The sequence below is a fragment of the Thalassophryne amazonica genome, chromosome 7 (assembly GCF_902500255.1).
Source record: "Thalassophryne amazonica chromosome 7, fThaAma1.1, whole genome shotgun sequence".
Lineage (NCBI taxonomy): Eukaryota > Metazoa > Chordata > Actinopteri > Batrachoidiformes > Batrachoididae > Thalassophryne > Thalassophryne amazonica.
In genome coordinates this window covers 105,861,414-105,883,777 of record NC_047109.1, presented here as the reverse complement: position 1 = coordinate 105,883,777, position 22,364 = coordinate 105,861,414, and the positions used below count along the sequence as shown (strand labels likewise).

The following is a 22,364-nucleotide window of genomic DNA, read 5'->3' as shown; positions in this document are numbered from 1 at the left end:
TATATATATATATATATATATATATAAGATGTTTGTGTTTATTAAATTCAATGCATTTTAAATGTAGCAGACACGGAATCAGAATTTTACCCATAATCCCTTTGGCATCTGTCTGTGTTTGTTACAAAACTTCAGAATTAGTGCATTATTTAAAATTAAAAGATATATGTTATATTTTAACTTTGTTAAATGACAGAATTGACATTAATGGAGTTTTTCTATTGGTATTAATTTTATTTATAAATTAAAACCATAAGTCAGCACTGCTTTATTTCCCAAGACCACCTCACGGCAACACTGCTATTGAGAAGAGAGTTGAGCTACGATGCTCCTCTCAGCTGCTTCACTGGTGGAAGCTATGTAGTAAACAGGAGCTTCCACTAGAGGGCAGGGAGCACAAAGACAGAAGTGCTGTTTGGGTCTGTGGTTGCTTTTGATACTACCAGAAGCGGTCGTGGTGTTAAAACTCAAAATCAACTTATTAGTAGTTGCAAGTGTACTGGAGACAATACTGGAAGTTATTGGTTAGCTGTAGCTTATGATAGATTTTTTGGGAGTTTAGCTTTATAAAAGATAACTTTTCAGTTAGCTGATTATCTGTTATCGAAGCTAACTTTTTGTTTAGCTGTGCCCACCACTGCCTGTCCCATCAACCACCTGCATGTCCTCCCTCAGCACATCCATAAACTTCCTCTTTGGCCTCCCTGTTCTCCTGCCTAGTGGCTCCATCCTCAGCATCTTTATCCCTATATACCCTGGGTCCCCCTTCAGCACATGTCCAAACCTTCTCAATCTCATCTCTGTTTCCAAACCGTCCCACCTGAGCTGTCCCTCTGATATGTTCATTCCCAATCCTGTCCATTCTTGTCATTCCAAAAGAGAATAGGAACATCTTCAGCTCTGCCATCTGTCTTTTTGTTAGTGCCACCGTCTCTAAACGGTACAACATAGCTGGTCTCACTACTGTCTTGTAAACTTTCCCCTTCACTCTTGCTGATATTCTTTGGTCACAAATCACTCCTGCCACCTTTCTCCACCCACTCCACCCTGCCTGCACTCTCTTCTTCACCTCTCTACCACACTCTCCATTACTTTGGACAGTTGACCCAAAGTATTTAAACTCATCTACTTTCACCATTTCTACTCCTTGTAGCTGCACTATTCCACTGGGTTCCTTCTCATTCACACACATGTACTCTTGCTCCTACTGACTTTCATTCCCCTTCTCTCCAGAGCATATCTCCACCTCTCCAGACTAGACTCAACCTGCTTTCAGTATGGCGTTTTTGCTGTGGTATGTTCATCCTCTGTAGGGTTTTGTGTAACTTTTTGTTTGCCTCAATTAACATAATAATAATTTTTAAAAAAAGACAAAGAGATCTCACGTGAATAAAGGAGATCTCGCGGAAATTCGGTGGAAGGCCAACACTGAAAACAGATATGTAAAATATTGGGTCGACACTGAAACCAGAAATGTCAAATGTTGAACATTTCCTGGACTGACAGCACAGGAGATTAAAGTGTTTTTCAGTATGTTGTTTTTGCTGTGGTATGCTTAATCTCTGTAAGGTTTTTGTGTAACTTTTTTGTTTGTCTCTTAAAACAATACAAAAAAAAAAAAAGACAAAGAGGAGATCTCATGTGAATAGATGAGATCTCACAGGAATTCAGTGGACAGTGAAATGGGAAATGATAAATGTTGACACTGAAACCAGGAACGCTAAAGTGAGAGGCAGCATGCACTTTGACAGCTCATGAGGTCAGTCAGTGACTATTTAGTGTGGAAATTACATGAAGGGTTTTAACCATGCTAATGCTCCCCAGAACCATTTACTAAAAAAGTCTGAAGGACCTAAATGAGATGGTGAGGACTTTTCAAGGCATGTAAGAGGCAAAAAAAAAAAAAAAAGTTTAAAATGTTGGAAGGTTAAGAGATCTGTGGTCAGTGGGTTTGAGGAGCAAAGCCCCCCAGACGCTGAAGGGCTTTAGCCATGCTAATGTTCCCCAGAACTATTTTACTGAAAAAAAGGCTGAAGTGACATTCGCACATTCTTGTTGGCGACATAAGCATATTAGAATATTTCAGCAACTTTTAAACAAGGACATAACACAGAACTCTGTAACTTCTGAAAAGTATGTTCATTCATGCACTCAGTACTTGATTGTGGATCCTTTTGAAGGAATTCCTGCATCAGTTCGGTGTGGCGTGGTGGCGATCAGCTGGTGGTACCGCTGATAGCAGCCTTCAGGTCATCTGGATTGTTGTAGAGGGCTGCATTGGGATTGGGTCCCGCGGGACCCAACTCAAATCTGGTGGGTGCGGGGAGTAAGAAATTCACTGCGGGCATGAGCGGGCAGTAAAAAAAAAAAAAACACTGCAGGAAGGGAAACAACAGGATGACTTATTTAACAAAGGGAATAGTGTAAAGTATGTATGTCCACACACTACTTTCATCTTAAATAATTTAACAGGAGCAGCGGACATAACAGGAGTGAACAGACACAGACACAGCGCAGTGAGTTACTGTCACATGAAACAGTCTCTAACTAAATGAAAACAACCAAATAGTAACACTATTCCTGACCAGTGCATCAAAAGACATGCAGGCCAGGGAATTGAAACAACCACATGAATCTCTATATTAATAGTCTAAATGATGTGTTTTCTCTCGCAAGATGGCAGGAAATGAATGCCTCTCTAATATTGTACGTGCATAAATTCTTAGCGTTTCAAGAGTGCGGGAGGTACTGGACAGGCACATTGTGAGAACAGGCAGGAGTGTAACACACACGCTGCAGAAGCAGGCCATAATGGTTCAGAATTCAGTGGGATGGAGAAATGAGTCCCGCAAAGGGCTCTAGATTGCCGGTGTCTCTAATCTTCCTCCTGGCAATACGCCATAGAGAATCTATTAGTGATTGTCTATGGGGACAATCAAGTACAGTAACACCATGGTCAGCAAACCAGTTACTAGTTGTCCTGCTGGAAAAGGAAATCAGCATCTCAAAGCTTGTCAGCAGATAGAAACATGAAGTACTCTAAATCCTCCTGGAAGACAGCTGGGTTAATGTCGGATGTGATAAAACACATTCGACCAACACCAGCAGATGACATGGTGCTAAATTGTCACTGTTGAATTGACTGGAAACTTCACACAGAACTTCAAGCAGCTACTTCTCTAGACTCTGACCTTCATTTCCAAGTGAAATGCTAAATTTATTGTCACCTGAAAACAGGACTTTGGACCGCTGAACACTGGTTTAATTCTTTTCTCCATAGCACACGTAGGACATTTCTGACACCGCCTCTGGTTCAGGAGTAGCTTGGTACCACAAATACAACACGTCGACCATTTCCTGGACACATCTGTGCATGTTTGAGCTTGATGTACTGACTCCAGCTCCAGTTCACTCCTTCTGAAACACCCCCAAGTTTTGGAATTGGTTTTGCTTGACAATCTTCTCAAGGCTGCAGTCATCGCTGTTGCTTGTGCATCTGTTCCGACCACACTTTTATTCTCCAGTCAACTTTCCATGACTAGGCATTGATCCAGAACTCTGAACAGCCAGAGCTTTCAACAATGACCTTCTGTGGCTTAACCTCCCTGTGGATGGTGTCCATGAGTGTCTTCTGGACAACTGTCAAGATAACGGTTGTGTGTAGTGAACCAGATTTGAGTGATTCATGGCATTCATACTGTATAAATACTTTAAATAAAATATTCTAATATTTTGAGATATCCATTTTCTTTTTCTTGGAGCAGGAGGCTATGAAAATTTAAAATGATTGATTTTAGTTTCTATATATTGAAAGTAGAATAACTTAAAATTTCCATCTCTGAAATACCTGACAAAAAATGCTTAATTTTTCCACAATATTGTAATTTTTTTTTAGATGCACCTGTTTATAAGTTCAGAGTTGTAAAGATGACAGAAGTTACCAAAAGCTTCAAAGAAAGTCTTCAAAAATGACACAGAGTTTGGATTTTATAGCAATGTATTAATGCTTTATTCTAATTACAATAAACAGAATATATCAGTCCCTTATTTGTACAAAAATACCTGAAAAGGTTATGATTAAGATTTATATGCCATTCAGTTATTTACAGATTGACTCAAAGCACATCATGAAAACAAGAGCTTTCTCTTACAAAAAGAGATAAGCTTCTGTTGTCTGTTGCATTCCCTGAAATACATAAATTTATTTTTATATAGATGTATATATTTTTACTTCTTTATACAGCCATGGTATCTTGCATTGTGACAATGTTATGAAAATACACAAGCCAATATGATTATTCATGTTGTGTTGCAAACCTGGGGCCAATGCTCTTTGAAGTCCAAATTGAAAATCTATCACTAAAGTTAAGAGCATTACTTCAGATAATTTTTTTTTAAATCATAGTCACTTAAATGATCATTTTTGATTTGTATCCATCAAGTATTTGTTAAATTGCAAAGTTTTCAAGCTCAAGCCCGACTTAGACAGCAGGGAGCGTTAATATATCCCTCGGAGGTCTGCCAGTTGGTCAGGTCTGGTTTGTGCAGAGAAAACATCAGCGGTATCATCTGTGGCTCCACAGTACCTGGTTATGCAAACTGTCAGAGCTCCTGTTTGTGACAATTGTAACAATACATTGTTTGAAGAATTCAGCATGGGGTTTTAGAGGATGGAGCATGAAATCAGTTCAATTAACCAGGTAGCTGTTAACTTTGTCTGTTCCTAATAAACGGCTTAACAAGAGCACTGGCAACACTGTTAGCTGTACTGCAACTAGTACAGAATCTGCTTAATTATGTTCAAGTAATCACAACTCACCACAAAACCGTATAGCAGATTTGTGTTGGAGATGAAAAAAGTGTGCTGTTCCACCTTCCCAGACCAGTAGTTTTAAACAAGCTCCAAATCAACCCTGAGCAATCCAGTTACATTCATTTCTGTTATACATTAAAAAATAATAAAAATAAAGTGTGGATCCCCAAATCCCCTGATTTATTTGTTATGCGAACCACTTGAACAACCACGTTTTCTGTGTTGTTAAATTTAACATCTACAATTATACCATTTGTAGCTTTAAGGCTACGTGTCACGCAGTGATTTATCCACAGCCAATCACATCAGTCACAAAAATGAAAAACAATGGGAGTCTGAAGATTAACAATAAATGAGGCTGTATGCCAGGGGACTTGTATTAAAAATAGCTAGCATAAAAAAAAAATAAATAACAATAAATCATTGTTATGTCAATAGTTTAAGAGGCCTTGAAACGTATCCAGATACCTGCAAATATCCACATATCATACATAGCAGTCCCGACAAAATAAACTTAAGAGCCACATTCATGTAAAAGATAAAACAGACTTGCTAGATTCAATTTCTTCATTGTGCTAAAAGGTAGTCAATGTTGTAAAATCAGATGAGTTACCCATGTAATATCACTGTAGATTGCAGTTTGAAGGGTATAAAATAAAATTTATGAAGGGGCAGCATTGTTATAGATTTCTACAGCACATTTACAAATTTTAAATAATTTTTAACTGATAATTACCAGTAATTATGTGGAAGTTTGTTGCTTTGTTTGCTCAAGGCAAGCTGAATCTCACTGAGCCCAGGTTGCCAAAATGTGGTTTGCAAATGGTAATAAATAGAGCTGAAAGGATTGGTTGATTTACCAAAAACCAAAGGGGGAAAAAAAAAATCCCTATTCTGACCAATTGTCATTTAACTAAGGGGGAAGCCAAATTTTGATATGTTGCTCTTTAATTATGTTATTATGTATATTTATTTTTTTAAAAAAAGTTAAGATTTTGGTCTACAAGTCAAATATAAGCAAATCAGTCGTTTAAAGATTAGAAATTGTGATTGTGTTTAGAAAACTATTTTTCACATTAACGAATCATAAAAAATAATCCATCTATAATGAGAATAATCCATAACTGCACTCCAAATAGTTCTTTCTGCTGTACGTTTCCACAACATTCCCACTCATATACTGGAATCATAATTTTAACATTACAGATATTGGCATGCCCTAAAACATCACTTCATTATAATTTTGATGACAGTCAAATATATTAAATAAACCAACTAACAAAACAAACAAACAAAACCGACAGTATGCCATTTCAACATTAAACCACACTAGCCAATCATCTCACGGTAGAGAACAGCGCTGAGGAAAGAAAAAAGAAAAAAAAAACATTTCAAGTAATCACTGTCGTCCAATAAATAAATACATTTTGCTGGAACAGTACTGTAAAATATTACTGATTCACTCCATGTCAATAGTGACTAGTGTATTTTAATTGATGTGCCAGTGAACCAAACTGCTGATGTTGAACTATTTAAAAATATATTCTGTTTTACCTTTGGCTGGTGGCCCAAAACAGCTACGACCAAATAATAGCTGAAATAAAATGTTAATGTTTGAATTCTTTAGAAGGTTCCATTAAAAACATGACAGAGACCAGCTGTGTGTGGACAGTTTGCAGAGGGTGATTCTGAACCTAAAATTCATAAGCTTTGGTCATGAACTCAAATTCTCAAAGGTGAGAACCTCTGTTGGTATTTGCCCTGCTTATGCACTACATTTAGTTCCATTCTGCCAGACATGATTACTTGTTATGGGTAAAATAAAAATTGTCTACATTGCACATAATTTTATGCAGATCACCTAGAGGCACTATGCTAAACATGTCCTTTAAGTACAGGAGCACAGGCAAATTCAATGATATAGTTTCTTGAGATTATACAGGTTTGGGAGGATACATGTGTCATCACACCCACCACACTATGGATGGAACCACCTTAGGACCTGAATGCCAACCAACTCATTCACATGAAACACGTCCAGAGAAACGCGCCACTCGACCATAATGCCGTGGCTGATGTTCCATCACAATGCCAATAGCATGCATCATGTAAGTCCAGCAGTACCCAAAGGTCATATGAAGAGACAAAGTACAAAAGACATCCAGTCATCCCCTCATACCACTGGTTAGTGTCCAAGTCTTACAACCATGCAGCAAGACAGGAAGCACCATAACCCAAAAGACTTGGACCAGAGTTCTCCTGTAAAGTTATCAGCATCACCAAACACTTCTGTCCAGTGAGCTAACGACTGGGGCATCCTACAACCTCAAAGGCTGAGGGTCCAGAGACACAAATGTCAATGCCAAGATAAATTAATTTCTCAATAATTTTAACACTTTCACCACATACAGAAATACTTCTGATGGCTGCGACTATGACATCAGTGATTGAAACCCAGACTCTCTGACTCTTCATTCAACTTCTTAAGTGCTGTAACCAGGGCATCCAGTGATTTCGCCAAGATCACAGCATCATCCATAAACTCAAAATCAATAAACCTTTCTTCACCAAACAAAGGCACCCAAGATCAAGTTGCCTATGCCCACATTCTTGGCCAACACTCAGTCTATGCAAGTACTGAACAAAAAAGGTAACAGATACTGACTTAATGTTTGAGTTCAATCTCCACTCAGCACTCAGAAACAAAAGGAACCCATATCTAGTGCCCTGCTCTCACTCTGACAGTTATCACTCACAAACATCACACACCAGAGGAAACACACTGAAACTAAGAGTGACATGGCTTAAATTAAACCTATTATTTTTTTCACTCAGAAAACTACCAGTTTTGCAATTTGTCCAGAGCGCCAAGAAAACATCACAAAATACTGAATCTCCCGCACAAACATCCTGCACGCACAAGAAGTGTGCAGGGAAGTGTGCTTTGTGCGTGAGCAGATTAGGTCTTTCCTTTTCTTTGTCAAGGTAAATCTGGAAAATTGATGAAATTGCTACTCGTTACACAAAGATAAACAGATACTTTTTACTGTCCTACTCGATACGGCAGGGAGCATTATGCACTTTCTGCAAAGACAATGCTTCAGTTGCATTTGATTGTTTCCTTGATATACATGCGTTTATATTTTAACTTTGCAGTCACAATTTTCTACCTGCTTGCAAACTACACTTCAGCTTGTTCCGTTACTCTGAATGACACCACAGCTTCATGAACGCTTGCGTGTAAAGCCGTGCACACACTGCACGATGGCGATGCAGTAATGCAGAAGTGGATTGCAGAAGAACGGCAGAATATCAGCATAGACATTACAGTGTTTACACCGGTTGTCTGCTCTGTCAAGGCAAGGAAGGAGAGCGGGTGCTGTGCAGCGGATTGTGGTCCCATCTGTGGTCCATGCAGAGCACCGGAGCAACGCAGACCAAAACATACACCATGAGGCCACATTTTACTGCATAGAAAGCGCTTGAAATGCTACTGTATGTGCACAAGACACAATTATGTTGCATGATTTGTTTAATTAGTTCCCATATGTGATTAGCTGATGCACTGTGCCAAGCACACTAAATTGAGAGTGGCTGATATTGTGTGTTAATGGGGATAATAGCACCTACGGAAATGCATTTACCACAGAATTATTATTATTATTTTTGGCTCAGGTACATGGATGCATGCAATTGGAGGAATGAATGTCTCAGCCATATATACTTCTAAAATGGTCTCTACAAATTAAACTGTGGGGGGGAAAAAAAAATTCTACATTGTGCGCATGCAATAATATTTTAAGTGCTATATACCCCCCGCTCCCTTTTCCTGTACGGCCACTCTGCGGCTCTGTGGGTGTGGACATCTTCATGTGCACACCTTGGAAATCATGATGTTTCTAGGCAGGCATTGTTTTTGTTGTTGTTTTGATTAATCTTGTTTTGACAATGGAAACATGCATCATGGAAGTTCTGTGAACTTCAGCATGGGCGAGTGTGCAATTATATCTGCATCACGTACAAATGTTTAGTGTGTCTGCACGCCCATGTGCCCCATGTCTCTCTGCCTGTAATAACACGTAAGTAACACTATACCAACACATTATGGTGTGACAAAGGAAATACGCCATTGGTCAGATAGCAGAACCGCACGCTCAAACTGCTGCGATACAGTCTCACCTCAGCAACACACAATCTGATCAGTTACACACTATGGCATAAGTTTCTTTGCAAACTTGGCCAAACACACACTCGTATTCCATTATTGTGTAGTGTATGGCTGGATTAAATTTCAAGAGCAGAAGGAAGTCAATTAAAATACTTTAGGGAAGATAACTGTGCAGAACAGCAATCAGTACAGCCTTACTCTGGACGTTATGAATACTGAACAGTGAGAAATATCCAGAAGCAATAACTACATTATTAAAGAGAATACATATCTGCAAGTAATGCATTCATTAAAGAAAGTCTATTTAAAAAAAATTAAATAAACTTTTCGGTCAGTGATGACCAAACAAATTTCAATGAAGGTGGACGATACAGTTACTGTACTGTCCATTAAAAAAAAACAAACAAACAAACATTTTTTCATAGCAGTTTTCTCACACCCAAAAACAAACACCTTTCTGCCATCAGTTAAATGTTTGATGTGTCCTTACATGCTAATGACACTAGAGGGTGGTGACGCCTTCTCACAGTTGGTGAAGAAATCAAGCACATTCAGAGGCCACTCCCACTTTGATGAGTGCAAACTAAAAGACAATCTCCTCTCCATCAACAGTACTTTGAGGACTTTGTGATTGTTCAGTGAAAGCAGAGTGGTCCACACACACAAACTTGAATGATCCTGCTGATTGTCCACATGCAGGTAAATGCAGCAGTCTACAGTTGAGCTTTCACGAACTGAAACATTGGTGGTCACTGGGTCCAAGCTTATTGTCGACTATGGGCAGCAAGATTGTGGAAGATTTTGCAACAGCATTGACACAAAGGGCAGTGTTCATTTCCTCTGTCTTCTTATCTGAGGAACCATGTGAATAAAATGTGCATTGACCTCCTCAACGTCCATGCAGAAAAAAAAAAAAAAAAAAATAATAATAATAATAAAAATCCAACATGTCAGCGGACCCACGACAATACAAAAGACAACAACCAAACATCAGTTAATTCACCAGCTTCTTACAAAGACAAAAACAAAAACAAAAGAACCAACCGACAGATTCTTTTTGTTTGATTTAGGCAGAGTTAGGTCAAGTGCCGGGGGTCAGATGATCAGAGGGTGTCATAAGGCCACGAAGGTGCACGGGTGTCTGAGTTTACAAGGCAGCACTCCTCTGTTGAGCTGGTAGAACTCCACCAACTGAATCAGGTCGGTGAATTTGGTGGCGCCGTCGTCAAGGCTGAAGAAAACCTGACCGTCCTCTTCAAACTGCCAGCAAGAGACCGTCCAGACAAGCAGCAAAGAACAACAGAATATAGAGAACATCAGACTTTTTCCCCTGTTAAATAAAACATCAACATGCTTTCCATTCCTGCTGACTGTTTTCTAAAGGATATGATCCTGACATTTACTTTGACTTCTATTTACTGCAGACTGTATGAAACCATCATATTTCATGTTTTATGTGGTCGGCTTTATTTGTTAATATATACCCATTCCTACATTTTAAGGCCTGCAGCATTTTCCAAGAAAAAAAAGGTTGGGACAGGGCAGTTTATTCTAAATGTAAGAAATAATCATTTTTACAGCCAGTTTTCTTGAAAAATGTCAGGGGATGAAAACATGAACTTTTCCAACTCACTGAATATTTCTTAGACTTCACTCACATCAATCATTCAGAAATACAAACAGTGTGGTACTTTATGCTAAATCTGTGTCATGTAGGCAGTTCTCAAAAACTAAATGTCCATGCTGGAAGGAGACAAGTGAGGGAAGCCACCAAGACACAACTCTGGAAGAACGTTTGGCTTCTGTGGGTGTGAGTGGAGAAATTGGAAATAGTGCAGCATTTATATTTTTATCTTCATTTTACATACAGTCCAAACGTTTTCTGATTTGTGGATGTTTTCTGTTGCATTTCTGAAATTACCGAACTTCTATAAAGAAAAGTGTTAACATTTTATTGGCTTTTAAAACATTGTAGGACAAATGTAAACACCAAACTCTTATAAAGAAGGAAAAAATACCTGGACATGTGCAGGAAAACTTTGATATAAACTGAACTGAACAAAGCAGGCTGATCTGACTCCCCATGTTTTTTTTTTTAAATAACAATAAAATAAGAGGTAACTTTGAAATAAATAAAACATATAGCTGCAGCCTAATAACTTTGAAAAATAACATAAATTATCAGCTTGTATTTGTATTCTGATTGGAGTACATTTTAGTGTGATGATGGAATTCATCCTGTTTTTTCTCCTCCTCAGTCACGTTTTGTGCTTGAACATAAAACAACTATATTAACTCAATCATGGCTGGATGGCTCGCTATCCAAAACTCTGTTTTTATCTCCGAATGGCTCAACTATTTAAGGTGCAAGTTTGAAAGAAAAAAAAAAAATCATCGGACTTGTGAACACTTTTAATCACAAGACGGACAAGAGGGAAAATATCTACTAGACATAGACCAAAAATAACTGGTCCGTGACCTCGGACCAGTGGATTACTCTACCCCTGTGAGACTTTGTTAAAAATTATTTTAAAAAAGGGAGGAAACTATTTTTTTCAACCTGAAATAACATGTTCCATTGAATCATAAACATTTTTTGATTTTTTTTTAAACCACTTCCACTTTATTCAAAGCAGGTCTTAACATTTATTATCAAGAATCAATGCTTACTTTTCAATGAAAAAAGTAACAAATCAAACAAGAGATAAAAACATACCGGTAGTATCTGGAAATGTTTGATTTTCTGGTGATGGCACAAAGTGAGCACAAAAGCCTTGGGGTTACTCTGACTGACACGCAGCAGAAACAATCTGTTCGTGATGAGAAAAGTTTACAAAGTGTGACTCAACTTTCAAAAAAATTAAGAGAAATATGTACCTTTTAAAAGAGACAAACAATCAGAAGGCAAGTGTTTCACATGGGCAAGATTTGATTACAATCCAGCTGACTTCACTTACCCGTCGACTTGTCCCTGCTGGTGGATGATGCGATGGGATTCTTCTCTCGTTATCCTGCCATGGAACCAAAGCTGAGCTATGTGGATGACTGTTTAGAAAACACAAAACCCTCCCATCAGGTACTTCTGTTTTTTGAAGAAGCAGAAAATTAAATTCAGGATTTAAAATACTTAAATTACCTGAGTTTACTGTGGAGTGGTGTAAAGGACTGTGTGAGCCCAGAATATTCATTCGTTGACTCCTCTTCTGAGAGACACGCCACATGGAGAGAATGCAACAGGGATTATTTCACAGTTGTGGTATGCACAACAAGCAAATATAAGGAAATGAATGTATAAAATCATCTGCATATAAATTGAAAATCAACAATAACAGCAATATCTCTTAATGTTCAGACAGCCTACATTGTTTTCATCTGCAATTAATAATTTGAGAAACACACCAACATCATCAATATATAAACATCTTAACTGGTGTTGCAGACCAAATGCCCCCCCCCCCAAAAGTCAGTCCGCCTGCCTTCACTGTACGTCATTTGGGACCACAGTAGCTCGTCTGAGTCTGAATCTCTTCACCCAAAGCGATCAAAGGGAATACGAGGTCTGTTAGAAAAGTATCGGACCTTTTTATTTTTTGCAATAACCTTATGGATTTGAATCACGTGTGATTGCATCAGCCAAGCTTGAACCTTCGTGCGCATGCGTGAGTTTTTTCACGCCTGTCAGTTGCGTCATTCGCCTGTGAGCAGGCTTTGAGTGAGCACTGGTCCTCCCCCCTCGTCGGATTTTCATTGTGAGGAAAATGTCTGAACGGCTGGAGCAACAATGCATCAAATTTTTCCAGAAACTGTGAGAGACAGCCAGGTGGAAACCATTCAGAAAATTCAGATGGCTTTCGGTGAAGATCGGTGAAGACCTGTTCCGGAGCACAGCGGTGTTTTTCTGTATCTGTTAGCTGTTTAATCTGCGCAGTTAGATTGATCTAGTTATCTAGATTACGATTTGTTTCCCAGTGTAATCTTTACGTGCCTTAACTAAAGCACTCCTTCTGCTGAATCACCTCTAAATTATTTACACATTATTCACTTTGCGTGTTTTTAGGAATCCGCTAGCTTAGCGTAGCTACTAGCTCTTAGCTGATTTAGCATGGCAGCTTCTCCTGTCTCTCCCGCACTTTTCTGCTCTGGGTGTGTTTAGTTATTCCTCGGCCTCCTTTAGCAGTAACGGTACTTGTAATAAGTGTAGCTTATTCGTAGTTTTGGAGGCCAGGCTGGGGGAATTGGAGACTCGGCTCCGCACCGTGGAAAATTCTACAGCTAGCCAGGCCCCTGTAGTCGGTGCGGACCAAGGTAGCTTAGTCGCCGTTAGTTACCCCCTGGCAGATCCCGAGCAGTCGGGAAAGCAGGCTGACTGGGTGACTGTGAGGAGGAAGCGTAGCCCTAAACAGAAGCCCCGTGTACACCGCCAACCCGTTCACATCTCTAACCGTTTTTCCCCACTCGACAACACACCCGCCGAGGATCAAACTCTGGTTATTGGCGACTCTGTTTTGAGAAATGTGAAGTTAGCGACACCAGCAACCATAGTCAATTGTCTTCCGGGGGCCAGAGCAGGCGACATTGAAGGAAATTTGAAACTGCTGGCTAAGGCTAAGCGTAAATTTGGTAAGATTGTAATTCACGTCGGCAGTAATGACACTCGGTTACGCCAATCGGAGGTCACTAAAATTAACATTAAATCGGTGTGTAACTTTGCAAAAACAATGTCGGACTCTGTAGTTTTCTCTGGGCCCCTCCCCAATCGGACCAGGAGTGACATGTTTAGCCGCATGTTCTCCTTGAATTGCTGGCTGTCTGAGTGGTGTCCAAAAAATGAGGTGGGCTTCATAGATAATTGGCAAAGCTTCTGGGGAAAACCTGGTCTTGTTAGGAGAGACGGCATCCATCCCACTTTGGATGGAGCAGCTCTCATTTCTAGAAATCTGGCCAATTTTCTTAAATCCTCCAAACTGTGACTATCCAGGGTTGGGACCAGGAAGCAGAGTTGTAGTCTTACACACCTCTCTGCAGCTTCTCTCCCCCTGCCATCCCCTCATTACCCCATCCCCGTAGAGACGGTGCCTGCTCCCAGACTACCAATAACCAGCAAAAATCTATTTATGCATAAAAATTCAAAAAGAAAAAATAATATAGCACCTTCAACTGCACCACAGACTAAAACAGTTAAATGTGGTCTATTAAACATTAGGTCTCTCTCTTCTAAGTCCCTGTTGGTAAATGATATAATAATTGATCAACATATTGATTTATTCTGCCTAACAGAAACCTGGTTACAGCAGGATGAATATGTTAGTTTAAATGAGTCAACACCCCCGAGTCACACTAACTGTCAGAATGCTCGTAGCACGGGCCGGGGCGGAGGATTAGCAGCAATCTTCCATTCCAGCTTATTAATTAATCAAAAACCCAGACAGAGCTTTAATTAATTTGAAAGCTTGTCTCTTAGTCTTGTCAATCCAAATTGGAAGTCCCAAAAACCAGTTTTATTTGTTATTATCTATCGTCCACCTGGTCGTTACTGTGAGTTTCTCTGTGAATTTTCAGACCTTTTGTCTGACTTAGTGCTTAGCTCAGATAAGATAATTATAGTGGGCGATTTTAACATCCACACAGATGCTGAGAATGACAGCCTCAACACTGCATTTAATCTATTATTAGACTCTATTGGCTTTGCTCAAAAAGTAAATGAGTCCACCCACCACTTTAATCATATCTTAGATCTTGTTCTGACTTATGGTATGGAAATAGAAGACTTAACAGTATTCCCTGAAAACTCCCTTCTGTCTGATCATTTCTTAATAACATTTACATTTACTCTGATGGACTACCCAGCAGTGGGGAATAAGTTTCATTACACTAGAACTCTTTCAGAAAGCGCTGTAACTAGGTTTAAGGATATGATTCCTTCTTTATGTTCTCTAATGCCATATACCAACACAGTGCAGAGTAGCTACCTAAACTCTGTAAGGGAGATAGAGTATCTCGTCAATAGTTTTACATCCTCATTGAAGACAACTTTGGATGCTGTAGCTCCTCTGAAAAAGAGAGCTTTAAATCAGAAGTGTCTGACTCCGTGGTATAACTCACAAACTCGTAGCTTAAAGTAGATAACCCGTAAGTTGGAGAGGAAATGGCGTCTCACTAATTTAGAAGATCTTAGCCTGGAAAAAGAGTCTGTTGCGCTATAAAAAAGCCCTCCGTAAAGCTAGGACATCTTTCTACTCATCACTAATTGAAGAAAATAAGAACAACCCCAGGTTTCTTTTCAGCACTGTAGCCAGGCTGACAAAGAGTCAGAGCTCTATTGAGCTGAATATTCCATTAACTTTAACTAGTAATGACTTCATGACTTTCTTTGCTAACAAAATTTTAACTATTAGAGAAAGAATTACTCATAACCATCCCAAAGACGTATCGTTATCTTTGGCTGCTTTCAGTGATGCCGGTATTTGGTTAGACTCTTTCTCTCCGATTGTTCTGTCTGAGTTATTTTCATTAGTTACTTCATCCAAACCATCAACATGTTTATTAGACCCCATTCCTACCAGGCTGCTCAAGGAAGCCCTACCATTATTTAATGCTTCGATCTTAAATATGATCAATCTATCTTTGTTAGTTGGCTATGTACCACAGGCTTTTAAGGTGGCAGTAATTAAACCATTACTTAAAAAGCCATCACTTGACCCAGCTATCTTAGCTAATTATAGGCCAATCTCCAACCTTCCTTTTCTCTCAAAAATTATTGAAAGGGTAGTTGTAAAACAGCTAACTGATCATCTGCAGAGGAATGGTCTATTTGAAGAGTTTCAGTCAGGTTTTAGAATTCATCATAGTACAGAAACAGCATTAGTGAAGCTTACAAATTATCTTCTTATGGCCTCGGACAGTGGACTCATCTCTGTGCTTGTTCTGTTAGACCTCAGTGCTGCTTTTGATACTGTTGACCATAAAATTTTATTACAGAGATTAGAGCATGCCATAGGTATTAAAGGCACTGCGCTGCGGTGGTTTGAATCATATTTGTCTAATAGATTACAATTTGTTCATGTAAATGGGGAATCTTCTTCACAGACTAAAGTTAATTATGGAGTTCCACAAGGTTCTGTGCTAGGACCAATTTTATTCACTTTATACATGCTTCCCTTAGGCAGTATTATTAGACGGTATTGCTTAAATTTTCATTGTTACGCAGATGATACCCAGCTTTATCTATCCATGAAGCCAGAGGACACACACCAATTAGCTAAACTGCAGGATTGTCTTACAGACATAAAGACATGGATGACCTCTAATTTCCTGCTTTTAAACTCAGATAAATCTGAAGTTATTGTACTTGGCCCCACAAATCTTAGAAACATGGTGTCTAACCAGATCCTTACTCTGGATGGCATTACCCTGACCTCTAGTAATACTGTGAGAAATCTTGGAGTCATTTTTGATCAGGATATGTCATTCAAAGCGCATATTAAACAAATATGTAGGACTGCTTTTTTGCATTTACGCAATATCTCTAAAATCAGAAAGGTCTTGTCTCAGAGTGATGCTGAAAAACTAATTCATGCATTTATTTCCTCTAGGCTGGACTATTGTAATTCATTATTATCAGGTTGTCCTAAAAGTTCCCTAAAAAGCCTTCAGTTAATTCAAAATGCAGCTAGAGTACTGACGGGGACTAGAAGGAGAGAGCATATCTCACCCATATTGGTCTCTCTTCATTGGCTTCCTGTTAATTCTAGAATAGAATTTAAAATTCTTCTTCTTACTTATAAGGTTTTGAATAATCAGGTCCCATCTTATCTTAGGGACCTCGTAGTACCATATCACCCCAATAGAGCGCTTCGCTCTCAGACTGCAGGCTTACTTGTAGTTCCTAGGGTTTGTAAGAGTAGAATGGGAGGCAGAGCCTTCAGCTTTCAGGCTCCTCTCCTGTGGAACCAGCTCCCAATTCAGATCAGGGAGACAGACACCCTCTCTACCTTTAAGATTAGGCTTAAAACTTTCCTTTTTGCTAAAGCTTATAGTTAGGGCTGGATCAGGTGACCCTAAACCATCCCTTAGTTATGCTGCTATAGACGTAGACTGCTGGGGGGTTCCCATGATGCACTGTTTCTTTCTCTTTTTGCTCTGTATGCACCACTCTGCATTTAATCATTAGCGATCGATCTCTGCTCCCCTCCACAGCATGTCTTTTTCCTGGTTCTCTCCCTCAGCCCCAACCAGTCCCAGCAGAAGACTGCCCCTCCCTGAGCCTGGTTCTGCTGGAGGTTTCTTCCTGTTAAAAGGGAGTTTTTCCTTCCCACTGTAGCCAAGTGCTTGCTCACAGGGGGTCGTTTTGACCGTTGGGGTTTTACATAATTATTGTATGGCCTTGCCTTACAATATAAAGCGCCTTGGGGCAACTGTTTGTTGTGATTTGGCGATATATAAAAAAATTGATTGATTGATCTTATGGGCATCATACAGATTAAGGAGCATTACAACCGGATTAAAGACGGCCCACAGCGGCTGAGGGCGCGCCGCGCTTCGAGCGGCCATCGACAGGCTGAAACGACCGGATCATTTCCAAAGCGAAGGCTGTATTGATCCGGGACGTTGTTTGGCCAGAGAAATGGCAGAAAAGGTGGACATCAGCACTTTTCCGGCACATTCCACTGTTAAAGGAGATTTTGTCATGAAAACAGTAGCGGAGGAATTTGCCACGGAGCCGCTAATGGCGCGGAACGAAAGCACCTCCGTGTTGGTCTCACAGGACATGTTGTGGCATGCTCAGCTCTTCGACAATTTCTCGGATACTCACTCGACTGAAAAGCCACCCAAAGCTGTCTGAATCTTCCGAATGGTGGAAGAGCTGGGCATGTCCTGTGAGACTTCCAACACGGAGGTGCTTTTTGTTCTGCGTCATTACGTGGCTCCGTCCTGACGCACGAATTCCGCCGCACGTCTTTCATTACAAAATCTCCTGTAACAGTGTAATGTGCCGAAAAAGTGCTATGTCCACCTCTCTTGCTATTTCTCTGGTAGTCACACGATGTCCCGGATCAACACAGCCTTCACTTTGGAAATGATCTGGTCGTTTCAGCCTGTCGATGGCCGCTTGGAGCGCGGTGCACCCTCAGCCGCTGTGGGCGGTCTTTAATCCAGTTGTAATGCTCCTTAATCTCTGTGATGCCCACTGAATCTTCACCGAAAGCCATCTGAATTGTCCGAATGGTTTCCACCTGGCTGTCTCTCACAGTTTCTGAAAAAATTTTGATGCAGCAAAGCGGCAGTCGCTCATCCATTTTCCTGACAATGAAAATCCGCCGAGGGGGCTGGACCACCCCTCCCACAAACCGTGTTCACAGGTGAATGAAGCAACCGACAGGCGTGAAAAAACTCACGCATGCGCACGAAGGTTCAAGCTTGGCTGATGCAATCACACGTGATTCAAATCCATATGGTTTTTGCAAAAAATAAAAAGGTCTGTTACTTTTCTTACAGACCTCGTAATGTGATTATTAACCATCACATAACCAGGTAAAACCTCTTAAATCATTCTAACTTTAGTTTTAAGCAGAAACAAGGTCGTTTTAAGCAGAAATAAGGTGAAACCTGGTGACGCGTTGAAATGACCATCGCGCAGTGAACGCATCAGCTAGCATCTTGTGTAACCGTGGTGCTCTGATTGCTTCATCCGTCTTTTATGATGAAATAATGCGGAATTTATGTGGTTGTACAAAAGTTTCAGATATCTGTCGCTGAGATAGATGATGACTGGAGTGCAGTTTGAAGCAGAAACGAGGTGATAATCCGTGAACCGTGGCTAATGGCTCATGCGCAGTGAAGGCAGGGTGGAGTGATTTTTAGGGGCTGAATTGTTTGGTCGGCGACACCGGGTTAAAAACAAACAAAACACAGACAAATAAAAATAATTCTATAAAAATGGTGTGTCATCTGAAGTGATATACCACAAATTTTGTGATATCAAATTTTGTCATATAGAAATATGTCATTTTGGTAAAGTTGTAAATGTTATTTAACTGGAAGAATGCATGTAGTAACTTTAGTGGTTATTTGTTTTACCCACAAAACTGTAGTACTGTACTGAAGTTTTTCCTTATGTTCAGCTGGACACTAAAAAGATAGATGACTTTGTAAGGATGGTTTGTAGCTGCCATAAATATGACGATTTTCTTCTTCACACGGATATAATGATGCTTATAAAATATAACTTTTTTGTGAATTTCAATGTGACTTGAAGAAAATGTGATAAATAACATTATGTCAATCTGAAACAGCATTTTACTAATCAACTAATTTTGACAAAAGTGTCCAACCTGGAATGGAAGACGAAATATATTTGTGGAATAGATTTAAAAACAAACAAACAAAAAAACTACAAGATGCGCTTTTATGTGCCCAAGGTGTTTACTGTATTAATTAGGAATGTACATGAATTTATTTTTTCTACGGTTGATCATATAAATGTCATGTCTCACCCTCCATGCATGCCCCTCCTCCATGGCGGCACTCTGAGCCTCTACAGGGTTGTCAATCACCCTGCCTATCCTCCCTGAGAAATCCATCGCCACAAGGGAGTTCTCTGACACAGTCCGCTAGGGGGCAACAAAGAAACATCATAGTCAGAGCACACAGAGTTGGTAAGACAGAAGCGTTACACACAGAGCAATATGAGATCAAACAATAACTCTGATGCCTGTCACTAAACATGTCAGACTGGTTTGTTAGCTGTTCCTGGTTTATTATCAGAGATGCGTTGGCAGTAGCGATAGCCATATTTTGTTAAGAGATGTTTTCTGGAAGATGCCTCAAATAAATTCTCATTTTACAGAGAAACTTACCACTGGTGCTGAGAAATGTGAAAGTAAGGTTTTCCTTTGTTGAGGGATCTTGTAGTTCTGGTATAAAACAATTCCATACTGTAAATGGAAAAACAACCCACAAACAAAAAACAAAGTGCATTAGTGAAAGTACACCATTTCAGTCTCAATGTGTGACTTGTAAACTTAAAAATAATTACTAGGTGAGTGGTGACACAATCAGGTCAGGAGCTGATATATGATACAGAGCTCCTCTTTTTTAATTATTTAATAAAATGAACTAGAAAACCAAAGGTACCAAATTCTTACTTTTTCCTCAAACGGAGTAAACCTCGTTTAAAGAAACCCCTTTAAACAGAGTTGTTATATTAAAACAAAACAAAAAAGGACCACAATATAATTTTTCAGATTTTAATAAAACAGTGAGTGAATGAGACATGGGCCAAGAAGAACCCATTAAATTTTGTACTGGATCTGGCTCGAGGTGCAACTCAAAGTACAGTAATTAGGATCAAAGTTTATCATCAATCAATCATATATCAGATTTGAGGTTCAATGGTCAGATTTAGAATCAAGGGTAAGAAATAAGGATCAAAAGTCAGGAGCATGATCAAACATCCAATCAGGGTCAACATTCAGGATCAAATATCATCACCAGAATCAAAATTTGGCAAACTGACTCAAAGGTCAGTTTCAAAGATAGGTAAAAAGTAGGAGATCAATGTTCACAATAAAAAAAAACCCCAGAGAAATAAATGATAAAAAAAAAACTTTGTGCAAAAGTCAATCGATGAAAATTCTCAGCTGTCCAAGTCAGGGTTCTCTAGACATTTACCCGAACTAACAGTGCATCTTGTTTAGTCATCCAAGTGACTAAACCTTTCCGTATGTTGAAAATGCCTCACAGACACATCAATGAAATGCATTTAAGTTGCCCAATCTTTTAGAAAACTCACAATGGCTGACAGTTACTGTCAGTTAATAGTAATTGATTCAGTAATGAATAGAGGCAGCCACATTTTTTTGAAATGCTGGGATACATGGTTTGTTAATAATAGCCCTGTAATTTATCTGCCAAAAAGGTGATTAGAATGTGTTGTACCTTAAAAAGTCTGAAGGCAGTCATCCAACAGGTCCTGCCCTGTTCATCATCAGCACAAAGCATCCTGAACTCCTTTGACTCCCCTCGGCTTTTATTAGGCTGCCAATCAACATGAACTCAAATCATCAATACCAACACATTCACCACTGTCACAATACATGGTTGGGACGTAGAGAAATTAACTGTTTACTAATGTAGAAAGAAACAAACAATGTCAAATTTTCAGATGTTGCTTTGTTTTAATAAATCCATTTAGATGTACGAGGTCTGTCAATAAAGTATAGGTCCTTTTTATTTTTTTCAAAAACTATATGGATTTCATTCATACGAGGTCTATTAGAAAAGTATCCGACCTTATTATTTTTTCAAAAACCATATGGATTTGAATCACGTGTGATTACATCAGACATGCTTGAACCCTCGTGGGCATGCAAGAGTTTTTTCACGCCTGTCGGTTACGTCATTCGCCTGTGGGCAGTCTTTGAGTGAGGAGTCGTCCACACGCTCGTCGATTTTTTTCATTGTTTAGGAATGGCTCAGAGACTGCTGCTTTGTTTGATAAAAAATTTTTCAAAACTGTAAGGCACAACTGAGTGGACACCATTCAATAAATTCAGCTGGTTTTCGGTAAAAATTTTAACGGCTGATGAGAGATTTTGGTCTGGTAGTGTCGCTTTAAGGACAGCCCACAGCGCCTGACGGCGATCTGCGCTTCGAGGTGGCAGCGTCTCGCCGTTTCAAGTTGAAAACTTCCACATTTCAGGCTCTGTTGACGCAGTAAGTCGTCAGAGAACAGAGAACTTTCAGAAGAAGTCGGCATGAGGAGTTTATTCGGACATTCCATTGTTAACGGTCATTTTGTAATGAAAGAACGTGCGGGCAGAGTCGCATGTCGGGCTGGACCCGACCGCGGGGGGTCGCGGCAGGAAAAACACCTCTGTTGGAAATCTTAACGGGCAAGTTGGAACATGCCCAAGCTGTTAAACAATTTCTCAGTTACTCACTTGTTGAAAGCCATGAAAAGCCGCCTGAATTTTACAAATGGTCTTCAACACGGAGGTGTTTTTCTGGTCGCGGCGCACACAGATTTGCGTCGTCGTCACGGAAACGACTCGGCGAATTTGCGCGCACGTTCTTTCATTGCAAAATGACCTTTAACAGTGGAATGTCCACATAAACTCCTCATGCCGGCCTCTTCTGAATATTCTCTGTTCTCTCACGACGTCCTGGGTCAACAGAACCTTAAATTAGGATGATTTCAGCTCGAAACAGCCAGACAACGTCGCCTGGGAGCGCTGCGCGACGTCCCGCTCCGTGGGAAGTCCTTACACCGACAGAAACACCCCATAATCTCTCATCAGCCGTTAAACTTTTCACAGAAAACCATCTTAATTTCTCGAATAGTGTCCACTCGGATATTCCTCACAGGTCCAGAAAAAATTTTGA

General features: G+C 39.8%; 1 protein-coding gene across 5 annotated transcripts in view; it reads right to left on the bottom strand.

Annotated features, from left to right (window-relative positions):
* Nucleotides 1–3,985: 3,985 nt before the first annotated feature.
* The window catches only part of grb10b (growth factor receptor-bound protein 10b), a 222,973-nt gene continuing 204,594 nt past the window's right edge, over nt 3,986–22,364 (bottom strand). For 4 of the 5 annotated variants that reach the window (XM_034175270.1, XM_034175272.1, XM_034175271.1 and 1 more), the window contains 7 exons: nt 20,919–21,017; nt 19,838–19,915; nt 19,475–19,591; nt 12,118–12,184; nt 11,939–12,026; nt 11,698–11,791; nt 3,986–10,241 (listed from right to left, as the gene is read on the bottom strand). In XM_034175270.1, coding sequence (XP_034031161.1) covers nt 10,095–10,241; nt 11,698–11,791; nt 11,939–12,026; nt 12,118–12,184; nt 19,475–19,591; nt 19,838–19,915; nt 20,919–21,017 — 690 coding nt within the window. In that variant the 3' untranslated portion in view covers nt 3,986–10,094. The remainder of the gene's footprint in view (nt 10,242–11,697; nt 11,792–11,938; nt 12,027–12,117; nt 12,185–19,474; nt 19,592–19,837; nt 19,916–20,918; nt 21,018–22,364) is intronic. The other variant, XM_034175273.1, reaches the window with a different exon arrangement.